Here is a 17388-nt window from a genome sequence, read left to right as displayed (position 1 = left end):
CATCTAAAAATTAAAATATATGTAAGGTTGGCATCCCCTGTGAAGAATGAGCGAATATGAAGAGAAGCGGATGACACACAGTATACTCATACATGAATTAACACACACACACAATAATAAACCGTTTATTATTACACACAAGTTTCAAAATAAAATCAATGGTGCAAAGCAGAGGTAAGTACAATGAGTGCAGGGGCCACACACCTGAGACTGGCTGCACCCCATGGAGGAAGCACTGGCTGGCCTGGAATGGCAGTGTCATGTAGTCGTATCGGATCTGCCTCAGGGAGGAGGACGGAACTGTGACCGTGCCACCGATATCCAGCAGCAGCACGACAGACATGGCGTTGATGGAGCTGAGCACCTGACAGCGCATCCAGTGGTCATTGATGTGCGCCACGCACACTGTGCCGTCTGTGGGGACAAGACAGTGAGATGCAGAGGTGCCATACAGCACTGTGGCATGACAACAGGAAGAGCAGTGTGCAGGGAATGACTGTGATGGATACAAGACATGATGTTATTGCTGCAGGAAATACTTTGATAATTATTTACAAGGAGATTACTGCAAATAAAACAGGTAATCAATGAGACAATTACACAAGGACAGCATTCTCAAATGTTTCTGTGCCTCATCTCCACCAGTCCAGACATGTCAAAGTCCGAACTACTCACACTGATGCCATGAGGGTCTGTATTTCAGTCACCATCAGGGCACTGGGGACTGCCAGTGCCTTATCATGGTCACTGCTACCTTGCATCAGGCATGTAATGGGTCTTAATGGGATCTTCATGAAGGCTTTCATGATTATAGGAATAATTTAACAAGAATTTTTCAACATGAACAAATAAAAGCAACAGAAAATCTGACAAATCATCTCTAGGACCTTTGAAAAATAGTCCTTATAAAAGCCCAAAGCATTTCAAAATATAGACACATGAAGACATTCTTAACAACACGTCTCATCACACTACCACATCAGCTAAGCACCAATCACATGCTACTTTTTAATGCAAGAGGAGTACTGGCCAAGGGCAACAAAATTTATATAAAAAAAATGCCCACTCAGGTGCCAGTCCCTAAAGTGTCCACACAGCTTTCATTCATGACATGACACTCCCAGCAGTCCATGCACCGCCAGCCACTCACCACTGATGGGGCCGGGCAGGGGTGGCGTGTTGGAGCCGTCCCCATAATTGAGGTTCATGCAGGTCTGCAGGCGATGGAGGGCAGAGTAGGAGGGATGCAGGGGCTGCTGCACCCACAGCTCACCGCCACTCACCACCGCACTCACCCGCACCTCCACCACCACACCAGCTGTTAACTCAATCTGCACAAAATATATATAAAGTGAAAAGCTGTCTTTTGTATCTGGGTGACTGAGCTTTCAGTATTGTGCCAGTAGTTCAAATAAAAGTAACACAAACACAAACACACACACACACACACACACACACACACACACACACACACACACCAAAAAACCGGAGTCTACAAAATAAAAGATGACACTGGAGCTGAATTCACTGGTGCGATGCGAACATGCAAGTACACATCAGCAACCACAGGCACCCCAACCTCTAAAGCATTCATTAATTCCTCAAAAAGCTCCTCAACTTTCTTCCAACAGGATCCTCGTTAGTCAATATCCCACCATTTCCTGCCGTAATGTTCGTGGTCTGTCCTTAATATCCCCCCTCTGAAGCCTCCTCATCTTTCCCACTTTTATCATTCACCTGGGTATGTATCTCCTACCCACCAGTCACCTGCACTCATTTCTGCATCACATACAACATACAACCCTCCTGACTCCACACTTCTTTTATTGCGTTTTCTTTTTCTTTTATGTGGACTGGTTCTGGCCAAGGCAAAAGTAAAATAAAAATTCCACAGATGCCAAAAAAGAGGATAATCCAAAAAGTATAACACACAAACATACAGATTCACACAGGTCTTTGCATACTCATCTCCAGGCAGCCAAGCAGAGCACCCACCTGCATGCTCTGCGCGTTGACCTGCGGCTGCACCTGTGGCTGTGCCTGTGGCTGGCTGGACACCTGCTGCAACGTGATGTCCGGGTACTGGCTCTCCGGGAAGTGTTTACGGATCATCTCCAGCGCCGCATTCACTTGATGCTTGGTGCCTGAGGGGGAGAAATGAATCACTGCAAGCTATGTGTGTGTGTGTGTGTGTGTGTGTGTGTGTGTGTGTGTGTGTGTGTGTGTGTGTGTGTGTGTGTGTGTGTGTGTGTGTGTGTGTGTGTGTGTGTGTGTGTGTGTGTGCAAACAATATGCATAAATTTAGAAGTGCAGGCTAATTTGATATGAAAAACATTATAAGTCTGAAAATCAAGTAAAGAACAGAAATATGTAAACAAAAGAGCATGCATTATTCATTTACACTGATGCTTTTACTACCAACTTGTTTTCTGTATTTAAGAAATGTTAATATCCAAGTGCATGTTATGCATCTTCATTACCTTTTACTGTTCCTATTTTCCTGAATTTATGATCCCCATTCCTAAGCATTATTTAAACATTTTTGTTTTTCCTGTTAACCACTAATTTTCTTAATATATTTTGTCAGTCTGTCTATATATCAGAGTGACATCTCCACAATTAGAGCAGCCAAGGTAAAGCACCCACAAACAGACACATCTACTACTACTACTACTACTACTACTACTACTACTACTAATAATAATAATAATAATAATAATAATAATAATAATAATAATAATAATGAAAAAAAGCTTTATATACTATATTAATCAGCACCACCAATTATAATTCTCTCTCTCACCTTCAACAGAACACAGCTTCAACTTCCGGTTCTTGTGAGGATGAACAATGACAGTTGCATCTGTTGTCGCCTTGATCTTGTTGATGAATGCTCCCTTCCTCCCGATGAGACGACCCACCAGCATCTGACACACACAAGATGATTAATCTGACATACACAAGATGATTAAAGCCAAGATATTTTTGTCCTGCCAACATGTCAAACACAAGACAGAGGTGAAAGCATTCCAGTTATTTTTGTCCTGTCATCATCTGAGACACAAGATAAAACTAAAAACATCAAATATATTTTCCTCTTTCCATCTAAGACACAAGATAAAGTTAAGAATACCTAAGTTATTTTTGTCCCACCAGCACCCAAGACAAAATAAAGCTAAAAATATGCTAGTTACTTTTGTCCTCACACTTGCCACACACACACACACACACACACACACACACACACACACACACACACACACACACACACACACTTCATAGTTTTATTTTTTACTCCATAAAGTCATCAAGGGTTCCTCAAATGAAGCAGCAAGTGTCATTCCTTCACCAGCAATCAAAAGGTTAATTGTGCCATGTGTCACTCACCTGTGGAATCTCAAAGTCGTAAAAGATGTACTGTTCTTGATTTGAGACGGGGAAGTTTGCTGGGCCAAACAGAGTCTCTGGTTCAATCTCACTGCTTCCCTGCCCACTGTCCATTGACTTCTGTGGTGACATAGTACACATTTTCTATGCATACAGAAAGACAACCAAGGATGAAAAAAATAATAATAAACTGCCAATCTGATGTTTCTAAAAAGAGTTAGTAAATAGAGCACAAATTGGAGTTCCTCTGAATTCTGAAGTTGTTCTGATACTCCTCCCTTGAAACATTTTCAGCCACAGGATTGCTGCCCCTCACCACCGTGCCTCCCACACGAGCCACCATGCAAAACAGCCTCCCCATCTCCCTCACCAAACACTGAGATTACCAAACCCACACATGTTCACTTCTAGTAAATCAACTTATGCCAAAAACATATGCTTTTACATTCCTCTTGCTCAAAATTTTTGTGGGAATGGAGTTGAACTAGGTAAGTAACATGTAAGTAACTGTGTATGTATGTACTATGCATGTTTCTAAACCTAGTACAGTAAAAATAAGTTAGCATGTAACAAAGACAAAAATGAATGCATGTTATCAGTATGCACCTCGTAACTTCAACAACACCAATGACTACATCACATAATATCCACCAATGACATCAAATAAACCAATTACTAATTACAACAGCCAAGATCCATCACTTAATCCATCACTCAACCCATTACTCACTCACTTGACACTCACCAGACTGGAGGAGTCACAGTTCATGTTGTCCTGCTCTGAGCCAAGGTCACAGTCCAGATCGGCAGAGGCAGAGTCCCCGCGGCTCCTCACGCTGCCCTTCTTGCCCCCGTCGCCCTTCGTGGAGAGGGTCACAATCTGCTCCTCCATCACCAATTCTTTCACACTCTTATCTGACACCTGAACATCTTGCTTCTCCACACTCTGTTCCCGTCTCTTTGTGCTCTCTTGACTGCCGCTTCTATCCTCTTTACTTCCAGTCTCCTCCTGTTTCTTTGATTTTTCCTGCTTATCACTCTGTTCCTGCCTCCTGTTGCCCTGTCTCTGTTCCTTGGGTGCCTCCTGTCTCCTGCTACTCTGCCGCTGTTCCTTGCCTGCTTCCTGCTTCCTGCTACTCTGTCTCTGTTCCTTGGGTGATTCCTGCTTCTTGTTACTGAGCTTTTGTTCTTTAGCTACTTCCTTCACATTGCTAGTCTGCTTCTGCTTCTTTGTCTTTTCTTGGATAATGATGTTCTCTTCCTCTTTCCTTGTTATTTTTTCCTTAGTATTGCTCTTTTCCTGCTCTGTGGTTACTACTTCCTCCTTGGTTACTTTATCTCGCTTACTGGTGTCCTGCTCTTGCTTCAAGTTAACTTTGTCGCCACTTTGTTCCAGTTTCTCCTGCTTGTCCTCCTTACTGCTATCCTGCACTTTCTTCTCAGTTTCTCCCTCTTGCTTGGTAACACTGTCTTGGTTTTGGTTTTCTTCTTCCTTACTGTCTGTTAATCCTTCTCCCTGAGCTGGTGTTACTATAATCTGAGTCTCTACTGAGCATTCCACTTTCCTGCTGGGTTTCTGAGGTGTACTGCCCACTGTGTTATTAGTTTCCCCTGCTGCTGCCTCTGAATTAGCACCAATCTCTTTCCTCTCATCACCAATACCTTCACAAGACACTAATACACTCTCCTTCAAGGTACACTTCTCCTCAATGGGTGTACATGGATTCACTGAAGGCTGGTTAAGGTCCACTACATCTGTCTGCTCAGTGACCACAGTACAAGTAACAGGATCTTCCTTGTTCACTTCTGTAGTTATAACAGGGTCTTCCTTGTTCACTTCAGCAGTTGTAACAGGGTCTTCTTTGTTCCCTTCTATAGTTGTAACAGGGTCTTTCTCATTCCCTTCTGCAGTTGTAACAGGGTCTTCCTTGTTCACTTCTGCAGTTGTAACGGGGTCTTCTTTGTTTATTTCGGCCGTTGTAACAGGCTCTTCCCTGTTCACTTCAGCAGTTGTAACAGGGTCTTCTTCGTTCCCTTCTATAGTTGTAACAGGGTCTTTCTCATTCCCTTCTGCAGTTGTAACAGGGTCTTCCTTGTTCACTTCAGCAGTTGTAACAGGTTCTTTTTTGTTCACTTCAGTAGTTGTAACAGGCTCTTTCTCGTTCCCTTCTGCAGTTGTAACAGGGTCTTTCTCGTTCCCTTCTGTAGTAGTAACAGGGTCTTTCTCGTTCCCTTCTGCAGTTGTAACAGGGTCTTCCTTGTTCACTTCTGCAGTTGTAACAGGATCTTTCTCATTCCTTTCTGCAGTTGTAACAGGGTCTTTCTTGTTCACTTCAGTGGACAAGTTCAGTTCCTTGCTCCCTTCTACAGTTATAACATGCTCTTCCTTGTTTGCTTCAGCAGTTTCCTTAGGCCAACCAGCAGGTGCTTCAGTAGGCTGGTCAGTAGGAGAGGAGTCATGTATGTGCTTCCCTGAAATACAAATATCTTCTTCAGATTTCAGCACAAGAGTGTATTGCTGCAGCGCTGGGAAATTAGTCTCTGGTATTGCTCCTTCAGTTTCAGTCAGGGACGCCTCAGTGGTCTCTGAGGGAGGCAGTGTGGAGACCTGGGGGCTTGATGCACAGCAGGTGTCAAGCATGTGTTCATGACACGAGGGATCACACTGAGGCTCCACAATCAAGCACTGTGACAATTCCTCCACCACAGGTTGAGGTGCAGTGGGAGAGCTTTCTGATTCAGCACTGGCACAGGAAGCTTTATTTGGCTGTGTGTCTGATACCTCTCTGACAGTAGTTTCTGTGAGCTCAGAGTGACAAGTAGTTCCTGATAAGGTTGTAATATTTGTATCACTACATATGGTTTCATCAGCTGATGTAGTGACATTAGTCAATTCAGTCTCACCAGAAGCAACAGTGTTACTTTCTTCTACATCAGTACAGGGCAACACCACATCATCAGCTCTGTCCTCTCGAGTCTCTGCATCTTTTTGTTGAGTCTCTGTGTCTTTTTGTTGATCCGTCACACCACTGTTTTGCTCCTGAGGGTGTTGCAAGGGAACACTGTCACTTGTTTTTTCTGTCACAGCTTCTGTCACTCTGACTTCCTTTGTTGTCTCTTCACTCTCCACACATGAGCTTGCTTCTGTGTCAACCTTGTTCTGTGCCACAGACACACATTCTGCATTATTTTCAGCAACATTGAGAGCCAATTCTCTCGTGCAAGTGTCTGTGGATAACAAAAGATTTTCATGTGAATTTTGTTCAGCAGGATCAGTAGCACTCTGCTTCACAACCTCCCTGGTGACACCCATGCCGGGCAGGTGGCCATTGAGGTGGTCATGGGAGCTGTCCTTCTCAAAGCCTGTATCCTGAAGGCCCCTGGACACACCGCTGCCCTCACTGGTGGCTTTATGGCCAGTGTGTGTCCCCGAGGCTGTGCCAGGATGGCCAGTGTCTCGCCGCCGGCCTGACCGTGCCAGCAGGTACACCAGCGTCCCCACGCCAGACACCGCCGCCGCTGCCCCCAGCCAGGCCTTCATTCCTGGGGAGGGAAGGCTGCCATTACTACATCACCTCAGCTGTCAGCATCACATCACCTGTCAACACACCTCATAACCTGTTGTGAAATAACAATGAGTGAGAAAAACATAATGACATATAACTAACACCAAACAATGCAAAATGGTCTATGATCAACACTGGAAAACAATGAGATTTAGCAGATTACAGCTTCGTCAGATGTCACCTGAAAGAAAAAATAAATAAAAATAAAAAAAAATAAATAAAAATAAAATATTAAAAATTAAATTAAGTAAAATGCATCCATATCGAAACAAAGCAAAAATAGAAAAGTTTAGCTGGCGAGTAAACTGCTTCCCAAACGCTGCCATTCACTTCACAAAACTCTGCATGATGGACACCAGTCATCAGTCATGCACACACTACCATGCCTAAGACCACCGTGGTGACATACACTGATACACACTAACGATGACAGTTCTAACCACACCTTGCTTTGTCCGCCACACTCACCACATCACGGCCACCACTATAGCATTAGAGGCGCGCATTTAACACAACACACACCACTACCCATGTCTGTTATCAAGCCGCAGCAGGCACTCCCGCACTCGCATCCGTGACAAAGTAAACATTCGCATCTGCATCCGTTTGTGGCTCGCGTCTTTCCCCCCGAGACGAGATAATCCCCCACATCTGACAGCTAGAGACAAGTACCACGTCCACACCTCACGCCCCAGCAGTCCCGAAGTGATAAGGATGAGGTCAACAAGTCCTTCTCCAGGTGACCTCACAAAGATGACCTTCTCCAACACCAGACATCCATAAGGACACCCTATTTCCCTCCTCAACACGTGCTACCACCCTCCTCTTCCACTCTCAACACGCACACCAAGTCGAATCCTATGTAATACTACAGGTACCAGGGTTCTCACCAGTCTCTGTGGATAGAAAATAATGAATTAGTACAGAGTAGGCAAACACGTGCACTCCCTTCTTCTATAAACACAACTGTTATGGTGGTGCTGGACTGGGTCTCGGTCTGGTTCGCACCGCTCTCCTTATACAGCTGATCCCTTTTTAGCAATGCATTTATACATGATTTCCCATTACAAGTATTCACTTTTACGTCCATAAATATTGAAATATTTTTTTATGTTATTCCTTGAATACTCATGTGTGAATTTTATAGAATCAAACCGAGTTGATATATTTATATAAAGGCAAAACCTATATTTGTTTTAATGTTAAGATTTGTTATTAACGCCACTATGCATTAATTATTTACCCAGCATATCATAAAATAAAAGCACGTACCTATTTCTCACTTATCGCCAGCAAGTTACGCGAGGACTAGTAATGAAGTATATCAAGAAAATCAGAGTCATCCAGGAGTGTCAATGTAACGACTCTTTCTATAAACCACCTTTCTGAACAGTTATTATAAAACAACGATGAGATTACACCATATAGAGCAACATTTTCTCTTGCTTTATATTGCGAAACCCTTTAGTCTCGGTCTCGGTCTTGGCAACAAACTCTTCCTTGGAAACAGTGACACGGAAGTGTGTTTTAAGTTCACGTGTGTGCAGTTACAATGTATAATGAGTGCTGGGTAGTTTTAAGCCTTCTTTTGCACCTATAACACCTTTCTGGATAGTCATCATTAATGGAAGATTAAACAATAATGGAATCCAATGTCTTTCCTTACGTTGTGAAACCTTGGTGAAGAATGAGTCATGAAAATCCATAACACACACACACACACACACACACACAAACACAGAAGAAGAAAGACAGTAAGCAGGAAATATAGTTGATATATACGAAAAAAAATGAATAAAAAAAGAAAGAAATACAGAATTGTGTCAGCCAGGAAACACTGCAGGTTAAGAGGCCACCGCAAGAAACCTGACAAGAGGAGAGAAGATAGGCATGTGCAGAAATACAGTTTTCCAAATAAAGCAAGGCGTAGATCACGGAAATACATAACTGGCGAAAGGTGTGTGTGTGTGTGTGTGTGTGTGTGTGTGTGTGTGTGAAAGCATTGTAATACGTAGGTACGGTAGAAAAAAAATGTAAAGAAAACATAATAATTCAGTATTATTTGAAGGAATATTATGAATTTGACTCAATCCTGTGTAAATATGAATATATATATATATATATATATATATATATATATATATATATATATATATCGTTAAGGAGAGAGAGAGAGAGAGAGAGAGAGAGAGAGAGAGAGAGAGAGAGAGAGAGAGAGAGAGAGAGAGAGAGAGAGAGAGAGAGAGAGAGAGAGAGAGAGAGAGAGAGAGAGAGAGAGCCGCCGGGAAGCCGTAACCATGACAACACTCGGATTGTAGTGGTGGTGATGGTGGTGGTAGTGCGTGCGTGCGTGCAAGAGAGCATCCGGTCAAGCCCAAACAAAACCAAACATCGTACTTTTCTATATATACTAACCAAGGAAGGCCACAGGAAGAGAATATTGAGGTACAGAGGATTAGGCTGCGTTGTAGTAAGCTTGAAAAATAACAGTAGTGGCCGTTATATTATTTAGAGATAAGATAACAACGGTATAAGATTTAATTTTTATGTGAGTGAGTGACTAACTGAAAGTGACTGATCGACTGACTGACCTACCGAGTGAATGTTTGAGTGGCAGACTGACTCACCGACTGGCTTGCTGACTGACTGACTGACTGATTGACTGACTAGTTGACTGAATGACTGACTATTGCATAAACAAATTATATTACTACTATTACTACTACTACTACTACCATCATCACCATCACCACCACCACCATCACACAAATTCACCATCAAAATCATTACCACTATTCTATTTATCACAACTAACTACTATACCCATTATCAAACATTACCATACCTATCTAATTGCTTCTAACAGCCTAATTGGCCTATACTACCCATTTTCCAGCATCCCGGGGCATTTCCTTTCCCTTGCCCCGTGCACAGCTGAGCGGAGGCATGGTGAACGAGGAGCAGGGGCAGAGGGAGGGGGAAGGGGAGGGGGAAGGACCGCTTTCCCCCCACCAGGAGCTAAAAACAGATGTGGACCGACTCTGTGGCCAGGTGAGAGAGAGAGAGAGAGAGAGAGAGAGAGAGAGAGAGAGAGAGAGAGAGAGAGAGAGAGAGAGAGAGAGAGAGAGTTTGGCTTAAGGTTCATTCATGTTTTCGTGGATGATGAGTCCGTTAAGAATGTGGATACGGAAGCATACACACACACACACACACACACACACACACACACACACACACACACACACACACGAAGAAAGAATAATGAAGATAAAAGATAATACGAAAGAAGAGAAATAGTTTTGGGAGAGGAAGAAGAAGGAAGAGGAAAAATACGTAAGGGAAAGAAATCATTAACTATTTTTTCCTTAATGGTTTTGGGAGGAAAAGGAGGAGGAGGAAAAGAAAGAGAAGAAATAAGGAAAGAGATCAATAGCTATCTTTTTTTTTCCATTTTCTAGTTTTCTGTCGTTAATTTTCTTCATTAAACTATATACATTTTTTTTTCATTTTTCGATTCCGCCTTTTTTTTTTTTTTTGCGTAAATTTCATACTGTTTATATTTAATTTTAAGTAAATTTAAGTTTCTGTCTGTCTATCCCATCTGAACTTAACGAAGAACCGTATTTTTTAAACTTTTCTTATTCCTTCACGTATAGAAATAGGCTGTAGTGGAAGTTATAAGGATTCTCAACATTTCCTCTTATTCCTTCACGTATTTTAATATGTTCTTGTGAAAGTTGTAAGGATTCTCAAAGGTGTTTTCATAATTGTAGTAATATTTTAACAATTCTTCTACATGAGTACAGAAAACAATAAAAAATCTCAAATATTCCCGCGTATTTTATTTATTTATTTATTTTATTTTTTTTTTTTTTTTACGTATTTTGATAGATTCTACTGAAAGTTATCAGGATTATCAAAGTTTTTTTTTTCCGTCATTCTATGCATTGCTAAACACGGCACCAGTAGTGAAAAAGAAGTAATTATAAACATTTCTGCGTAGTTTTTTTTTTCTTATTTTAATTTAGTGAAAGTTATCAGGAATTTTCATTTTTTTTTATATTCTTAGTCAAAGATTATGCACCATTAGCAAAAATAAATCATTGAGATTCCGTCTGTCGCTTTTGTGGTCTTCTAAAAAGATTAGTTCTCTTATCAAGATATTTTAAAGGTCACAAAGATAGTTCTCTCTCTCTCTCTCTCTCTCTCTCTCTCTCTCTCTCTCTCTCTCTCTCTCTCTCTCTCTCTGAACCATCACTAGAATTATGAAAACACCCTTAAAAAAACAAATAACTTTATCTACAGCCTATTAATGAGTTTAAAATAAATAAGCAAGGAAATGTTTGAGATTACATGCATTTTTCATTGATAACACATATTTCACCTAAAAACTATTACCCTTATCACCCTTGACACCCTTGAAAACCCACATATCACCCTTGAAAACCCACATCATCCTTGAGAACCCACATCACCTTTCAAAACCCACATAATTCTTGGAAACCCACATCACCCTCGACACCCTTAAACTCCCACCCTTGACACTCCTTGAGCTCCCACCCTTGACGCCCTCGAAAGCCCACGTCACCCCAGCCAGCGCTCGTGCCCCCCACAGCTGGAGGCGCTGCTGGGGGAGAACAGCGCCCTAGACCACACCCAGCAGCTGCCCGTGACGGAGTTTACGCTCAACCCACGGCGACTGGCAGCGCTCCAAGATAAGCTGGTGACCATGTGAGAGAGAGAGAGAGAGAGAGAGAGAGAGAGAGAGAGAGAGAGAGAGAGAGAGAGAGAGAGAGATGGAAGAGGGGGGAGTAGTCTGGTAGTCATAAGGCAACAATAAAATAAATATGATGAAAATAGATAAATAAGACAAATATGTGATAAAAAAAAAATAGCGAATCTACATGTGTCATTCTTCTGAGAGAGAGAGAGAGAGAGAGAGAGAGAGAGAGAGAGAGAGAGAGAGAGAGAGAGAGAGAGAGAGAGAGAGAGAGAATCATGAAGGAAGCAGCAAAAAACTTCGTGAATCCACACGTGGCATATTCTTCTTCTTCTTCTTCTTCTTCTTCTGAGAGAGAGAGAGAGAGAGAGAGAGAGAGAGAGAGAGAGAGAGAGAGAGAGAGAGAGAGAGAGAGAGAGAGAGAGAATGTTTGGTATTCCACATCAATGTAAAAACATAACATTAGAAATAAAGACGAGAACTACAATAATAATATACGAATGAATTATAACAAGAAGCATAAATGAGAAAACTTCACTACTACTACTACAACAACAACAACAACTACTACTACTACTACTACTACTACTACAACTACTACTACAGGGAGCTGAGTGTGGTGCGAGGCGTGGAGAGGAGCAGGCTTGAGAAGTTACTACAATGCCACTACTTGAAGGAAGCGGCCTGGGACTCAATGATCGTCAAAGCTAGATCTCTATCGGTAAGTGTGTGGCGCTCTCTCTCTCTCTCTCTCTCTCTCTCTCTCTCTCTCTCTCTCTCTGGTTTCTCCGTTTTCTTTGATGTGATGTTTTGAAAGGATGGTGGTTATTCAATGGGCAACGTTGTTATTAGTTTTCCTGTTGAATTTTATTATTATCATTATTATTATTATTATTATTATTATTATTATTATTACTATTATTATTTATTAGTGAGTATTATGATCACTTTTACTGCTGTTGCTGCTGCTGATGCTACTACTACTACTACTACTACTATCAGCACCACCACCACCACCACAACAACAACAACAATAACAACAACTACTACTACTACTACTACTACTACTTTCAGTGTATCTGCAGCGACGTCAAAGTGAGGAACTACCCAATAGCAGCACCGGCACCGGGCACGTGGCCAGCTGTGCTAGAAGTTGTGAGCACCAGGTGAGGCGCACACACACAGACACACACACTCACACACACACACGAATGATGGTAAAAATAAATAAATTAATTAATAAATAGAACGTTGTAAAGGTAATGGTTGTAAATTAATGGTAGTAGTAATAGTAGTTACGAAATCAGTCTATTAATCTCAGTAACAATGCCACCACAACAACACACACTCCTCATCACCCACACCACACACACAAAAAAAAATAAATAAATGAAATAAATAATAAATAAATAAATAAAATACGATACAAATCAACCACACCACAAAAAAAAAAAATCCAGATTGAACAAGAAATCCTACACCACCCACCTTTACAATACCCTGACACTTCGTACCCTTACATTCCCAGACACCCCTTTCTTTCCCTTATGTCCCCTGACACCCCTCCCTTCCCCCTACAGACTACGAGAGGTGGAGGCGTCGAAGAACATGGAGACACTGAGCAACATAGCAATGAAAGCTGGTGTATGGAGGAAAACCCTTATACCTGGAGAGGGCAAGACACCCTCCAACACCACCTCCAGGTCCTTGATGGGTGAGGGCGCGGTCAAAGGGCTCCTGGATCTAGACAAAGGGGATTTCAAGACACCAGCACGCGAGGAGGTGGAGGAGGTGCAAGATGGGGAGGGGGAGGAAGAGGAGGAGGAGGAAGAGGAGGATGGGGAGCCTGTTCTTGGGGAGGATGAGTACAGAAGGCTTTTGTATCCCCAGGGAGAGTTGACTTGTAGGGGCCGAGTGGAGAAACAGCTGATTTTGTTGACGGTGAGTGAGTGAGTGAGTGAGTGACTGTCTTTGTATCTCTCTATCTCTCTCTCTTTCTCTCTCCCTTCCTACTTAATTCTACTTATTCGGTTTTTTACGTTACTACTACTACTACTACTACTACTACTACTGATACTAACACTAACACCACCACCACGATCACTACAACAACAACAACAAAAACAACAACAACAACAGTAATAACAATAATAACAATGACAACCTGAACAGTTCCTGACGAGGCGCCTTCGAGAGTCCTTCAACAAGAGGTTCGATAACGTGCACCAGAGGAAAGAGAAAGTCATTGAAGAAATAAAAAGACTCACGAGGAAGAGAATTCAGCTCAAGGTATTTGCTGTTACTACTACTACTACTACTACTACTACTACTACTACTACTACTACCATCATCTGAAACCTTGACAATAAATAAGATACCATACTTTTTTAATCTTTTCCCTCATACAAATAATTTCCATTTCGTCTTATTCTACTTTTCTTCTTCATCCTTCTCCTTTCTCTCGATCAGGAAGAACTAGCAAGAATTCGGGAGGAGGGAGAAGCAGGAGGAGGAGGAGGAGAGGGTAGCCTGAGCAGAACCCACAGCAGAGAGGAACAGCAGGAGGAAGAGGAAGAGGAAGAGAAAGGAGATTATGAACCTTCTTGGGAGATTGAAGAAAGACCTGAACTGATGCTGAGAGTTGAGGATTCTGAGGTGTGTGTGTGTGTGTGTGTGTGTGTGTGTGTGTGTGTGTGTGTGTGTGTGTGTGTGTGTGTGTGTGTGTGTGTGTGCGTGTTTTGCTTCTTCGTTCCATGTATAATGCCAAGTAATTTAATTATGTAATGTTAAGTAAATGTTTCTGTCCTTGGAATGAAGAGAGAGAGAGAGAGAGAGAGAGAAATAGAAAATAAAGAAAGGTATTGAAAAAGTAAATGGATGGATATAACAACAACAACAACAACAACAACAACAACAACAACAAACAACAAAATAAAACAAGAAAAGCGCATTTAACTAACGAAACAAAGAAAAACAATGTCTCTCTCTCTCTCTCTCTCTCTCTCTCTCTCTCTCTCTCTCTCTCTCTCTCTCTCACCTCTCTCCAGATCACGTCAGAGGAGCCTTGGGACGAGGAGTATCAGCCTTCGCCTTCGTCAGCAGTGCCGCGCCCCTCGCTGCCGCCCTCTCAGTCTCAGGGGCTCGAGACGCCGTCTGAGGGAGACATTGTGGAATTCCTCTCAGGGGCGCGGCAGGGCACGGGGAAGCAGGGGAGCAAGGATGAGGCACACGCTCTTCTGGAGGTGAGAGAGGAGGAGGAGGAGGAGGAGGAGGAGGAGAAAGAGAGAGAGGTTGTTATTTTATTTTATTTGTATGTATTTTTAGCGTTATTTACTTTGTGTGTGTGTGTGTGTGTGTGTGTGTGTGTGTGTGTGTGTGTGTGTGTGTGTGTGTGTGTGTGTGTGTGTGTGTAATGTTGTTTGTTTATTCCTGTTGTTGTCGTTATTATCATTGCTATTGTTATTATTGTCTTTACCGTTCTTATCATAGCCATTACTCTTATGGCTGCAGGAACAGAGGCACGTTGTATACAATGCACTCTCACCAACCAACCAACCCACACACCAAAAAAAAGAAAACTAACAATAAAAACAACGAAAAAAAAACACGCAAACTAATTAAACCACCTTAAAAATAACATTCACTTACATATTCACTTATATATTCGAACTTTTTTTTTTACTCATATATATTGATCTACTTCATTTAATTATCTCTCACCTTTATTTACCTTCTTTTCCAATCTTCGTGGTGCCTCCGTCTTGGTTCCTCAGGCGCAGCGGTCGCAGCGGGAGTGGACGTGGGCGGAGGCGCGCGCGTGGCGGGAGTGGCGGGCGGCGCAGGAGGAGGAGGTGCGGCAGAGACGAGCACACCTTACCACGCTTGTCCTGCAGCTGGAGAGAATCACACCCACTATTACTGTGAGTGGAGGAAGAGGAGGAGCAGGAGGAATAGGAGGAGGAATGATAGGAATAGGAGAAATGAGGATAAATGGGTGAGGAATGAGAGAATAGGAGAGAGAGAGAGAGAGAGAGAGAGAGAGAGAGAGAGAGAGAGAGAGAGAGAGAGAGAGAGAGAGAGAGAGAGGTTAAAGGGAAGTGGGAGAGGGAAGGAAGGAGTGTTACGAAAGGTAAGTAGGGTAGGGAGGATTAAGTGCACTATAGAACTGTGAACTAAACAAAATAACCCTAATGATAAATATGGTGAGGGAGAGAAATTTAATCTTCCTTGTTCTTGTTCTTCTATTTCTTGTAATTCTAGAACAACAACAACAACAACAACAACAACAACAACAACAACAACAACGATAACAAGATGAACCTAAACAGTTCTTCTTGATTTCCTTTTTGTTATTGTTCTAGTTGTCGTTGTTGTTGTTGTTGTTGCTTATTATCATCGCCATTCTTTTCTTCTTCTTTTTCTTAACCTCTCACTCTAAGGAAATGGCGAAAGAAGAACATAACAAGAATATAACATCCTGCTGTAACTCTCGCATCTCTCCCTTCAGAGCCTGCTGCAGGAGTTCGACGGGCAGGTGATGGCGCTGGTGGACTCCCGCGTGGCCACAGACGAGGCGCTTATGCTGTACCAGGTGGTGACCTCCAGCCTGCACCGCCGCCTCGTCCGCCAAGACCAGCTGCAGGACACTCTCAGGGGTCTCCAGCAGCAACAGGCACAGGTGAGACTAGTGTCCTTCTACGGTATCCTTCACGTATCCTTCTGGTATCCTTCAGTTATTTTTGTTTCCTTCAGCCGTTATCTTTCACATATCCTGCTTGAGCTTTACGCATCCTTTGGTTAATCTTTAGATATCTATTACGTTTTTTTTTTTTTTTTTCAGGAATCCTTGACGTATCCTTCATTTATTTATTTTGTTTCTTTCAAGGATCCTTCAGTTATCCCATTATTCTTTACTGGTATTCTTTACGTATCTTTAATTTTTTCTTCACTTATCCTTTATGGCTCTTTAAGTTATCTCGTATATTTCATTTATCCTTTACATTTCTTCCAAGTATCCTTCGATCGCCTTTCATCTCTCACGGATCCTTCAGTCATCCTTTACATTCCTTTCAAGCATCCTTCAAGTATTTTTTTTTCACTCATCCTTCCAGTTACTATTTATGTTTCCTTCAAGTATCCTTCACATATCCTTCAGTTGTCCTTCACGTATCCTTCGGGCACTGTATTGGTCGTCCTTTTCTATACACTTCGTATGCGGGACATTTTCTTCTCCCTTGACCGCAATGCAACTTTAGTATAATACAATAGATAAATAAACAAATAAATGAATAAAATAAATAAGTAAATAAATAAAACTTAATATTGTATTTCTTCGAACTGGACGACAAAATTTGCAAAAACTTCACTCACTTCACTAAACACAAAAGTTACAAAACCAAGAGGTATTTGTCTGCACTAGTGGAGCACAAAACTTCCAAAACTTCATTGACAATCGCACACGCAACACAAATAAATGGATGAAAATAACACAAAAATTAACACACTCGGACAAAACTTATGCAACTTCACAAAACAAAACTTCACTACGTATACAAAAAAAGAAAAAAGAAAAAGAAAGGAAATCAAAACACTAATCCCTAAAGCATGACGAAAAAAGAAACACACACACACACACACACACACACACACACACACACACACACACGTACCTCAAACCCACAGAAGTCACGGTGCTTCTCTCTTCACAGGTGGAGG

At 42.0% G+C, this 17388-nt stretch overlaps 2 protein-coding genes across 6 annotated transcripts in view; one reads left to right on the top strand and one right to left on the bottom strand.

The window, feature by feature from the left end:
• The window catches only part of LOC135088773 (uncharacterized), a 28367-nt gene that overhangs the window by 10417 nt on the left and 562 nt on the right, over positions 1-17388 (bottom strand). Inside the window, exons 2-10 of one of the 5 annotated variants that reach the window (XM_063983782.1) lie at positions 17343-17388; positions 15394-15566; positions 14711-14909; positions 4133-6930; positions 3388-3531; positions 2804-2927; positions 1996-2144; positions 1151-1331; positions 205-414 (exon numbers count right to left, since the gene is read on the bottom strand). The exon at positions 17343-17388 is cut by the window's right edge and continues 89 nt beyond it. In XM_063983782.1, the coding sequence (XP_063839852.1) occupies positions 205-414; positions 1151-1331; positions 1996-2144; positions 2804-2927; positions 3388-3531; positions 4133-6928 (3604 nt within the window). In that variant the 5' untranslated portion in view covers positions 6929-6930; positions 14711-14909; positions 15394-15566; positions 17343-17388. The other 4 variants (XM_063983783.1, XM_063983781.1, XM_063983785.1 and 1 more) reach the window with 4 other exon arrangements.
• Positions 9239-17388, top strand: part of LOC135088775 (cilia- and flagella-associated protein 43-like) — a 17248-nt gene continuing 9098 nt past the window's right edge. The window contains exons 1-11 of the mRNA XM_063983786.1: positions 9239-10004; positions 11569-11684; positions 12280-12394; positions 12748-12839; positions 13254-13614; positions 13846-13962; positions 14143-14328; positions 14721-14915; positions 15447-15593; positions 16181-16351; positions 17382-17388. The exon at positions 17382-17388 is cut by the window's right edge and continues 172 nt beyond it. Coding sequence (XP_063839856.1) covers positions 9900-10004; positions 11569-11684; positions 12280-12394; positions 12748-12839; positions 13254-13614; positions 13846-13962; positions 14143-14328; positions 14721-14915; positions 15447-15593; positions 16181-16351; positions 17382-17388 — 1612 coding nt within the window. The 5' untranslated portion in view covers positions 9239-9899. The remainder of the gene's footprint in view (positions 10005-11568; positions 11685-12279; positions 12395-12747; positions 12840-13253; positions 13615-13845; positions 13963-14142; positions 14329-14720; positions 14916-15446; positions 15594-16180; positions 16352-17381) is intronic.

This window comes from Scylla paramamosain, chromosome 31, assembly GCF_035594125.1.
Source record: "Scylla paramamosain isolate STU-SP2022 chromosome 31, ASM3559412v1, whole genome shotgun sequence".
Classification (NCBI taxonomy): domain Eukaryota; kingdom Metazoa; phylum Arthropoda; class Malacostraca; order Decapoda; family Portunidae; genus Scylla; species Scylla paramamosain.
The sequence above is the reverse complement of the archived record's forward strand: the minus strand, read 5'-3'. Positions and strand labels throughout refer to the sequence as shown.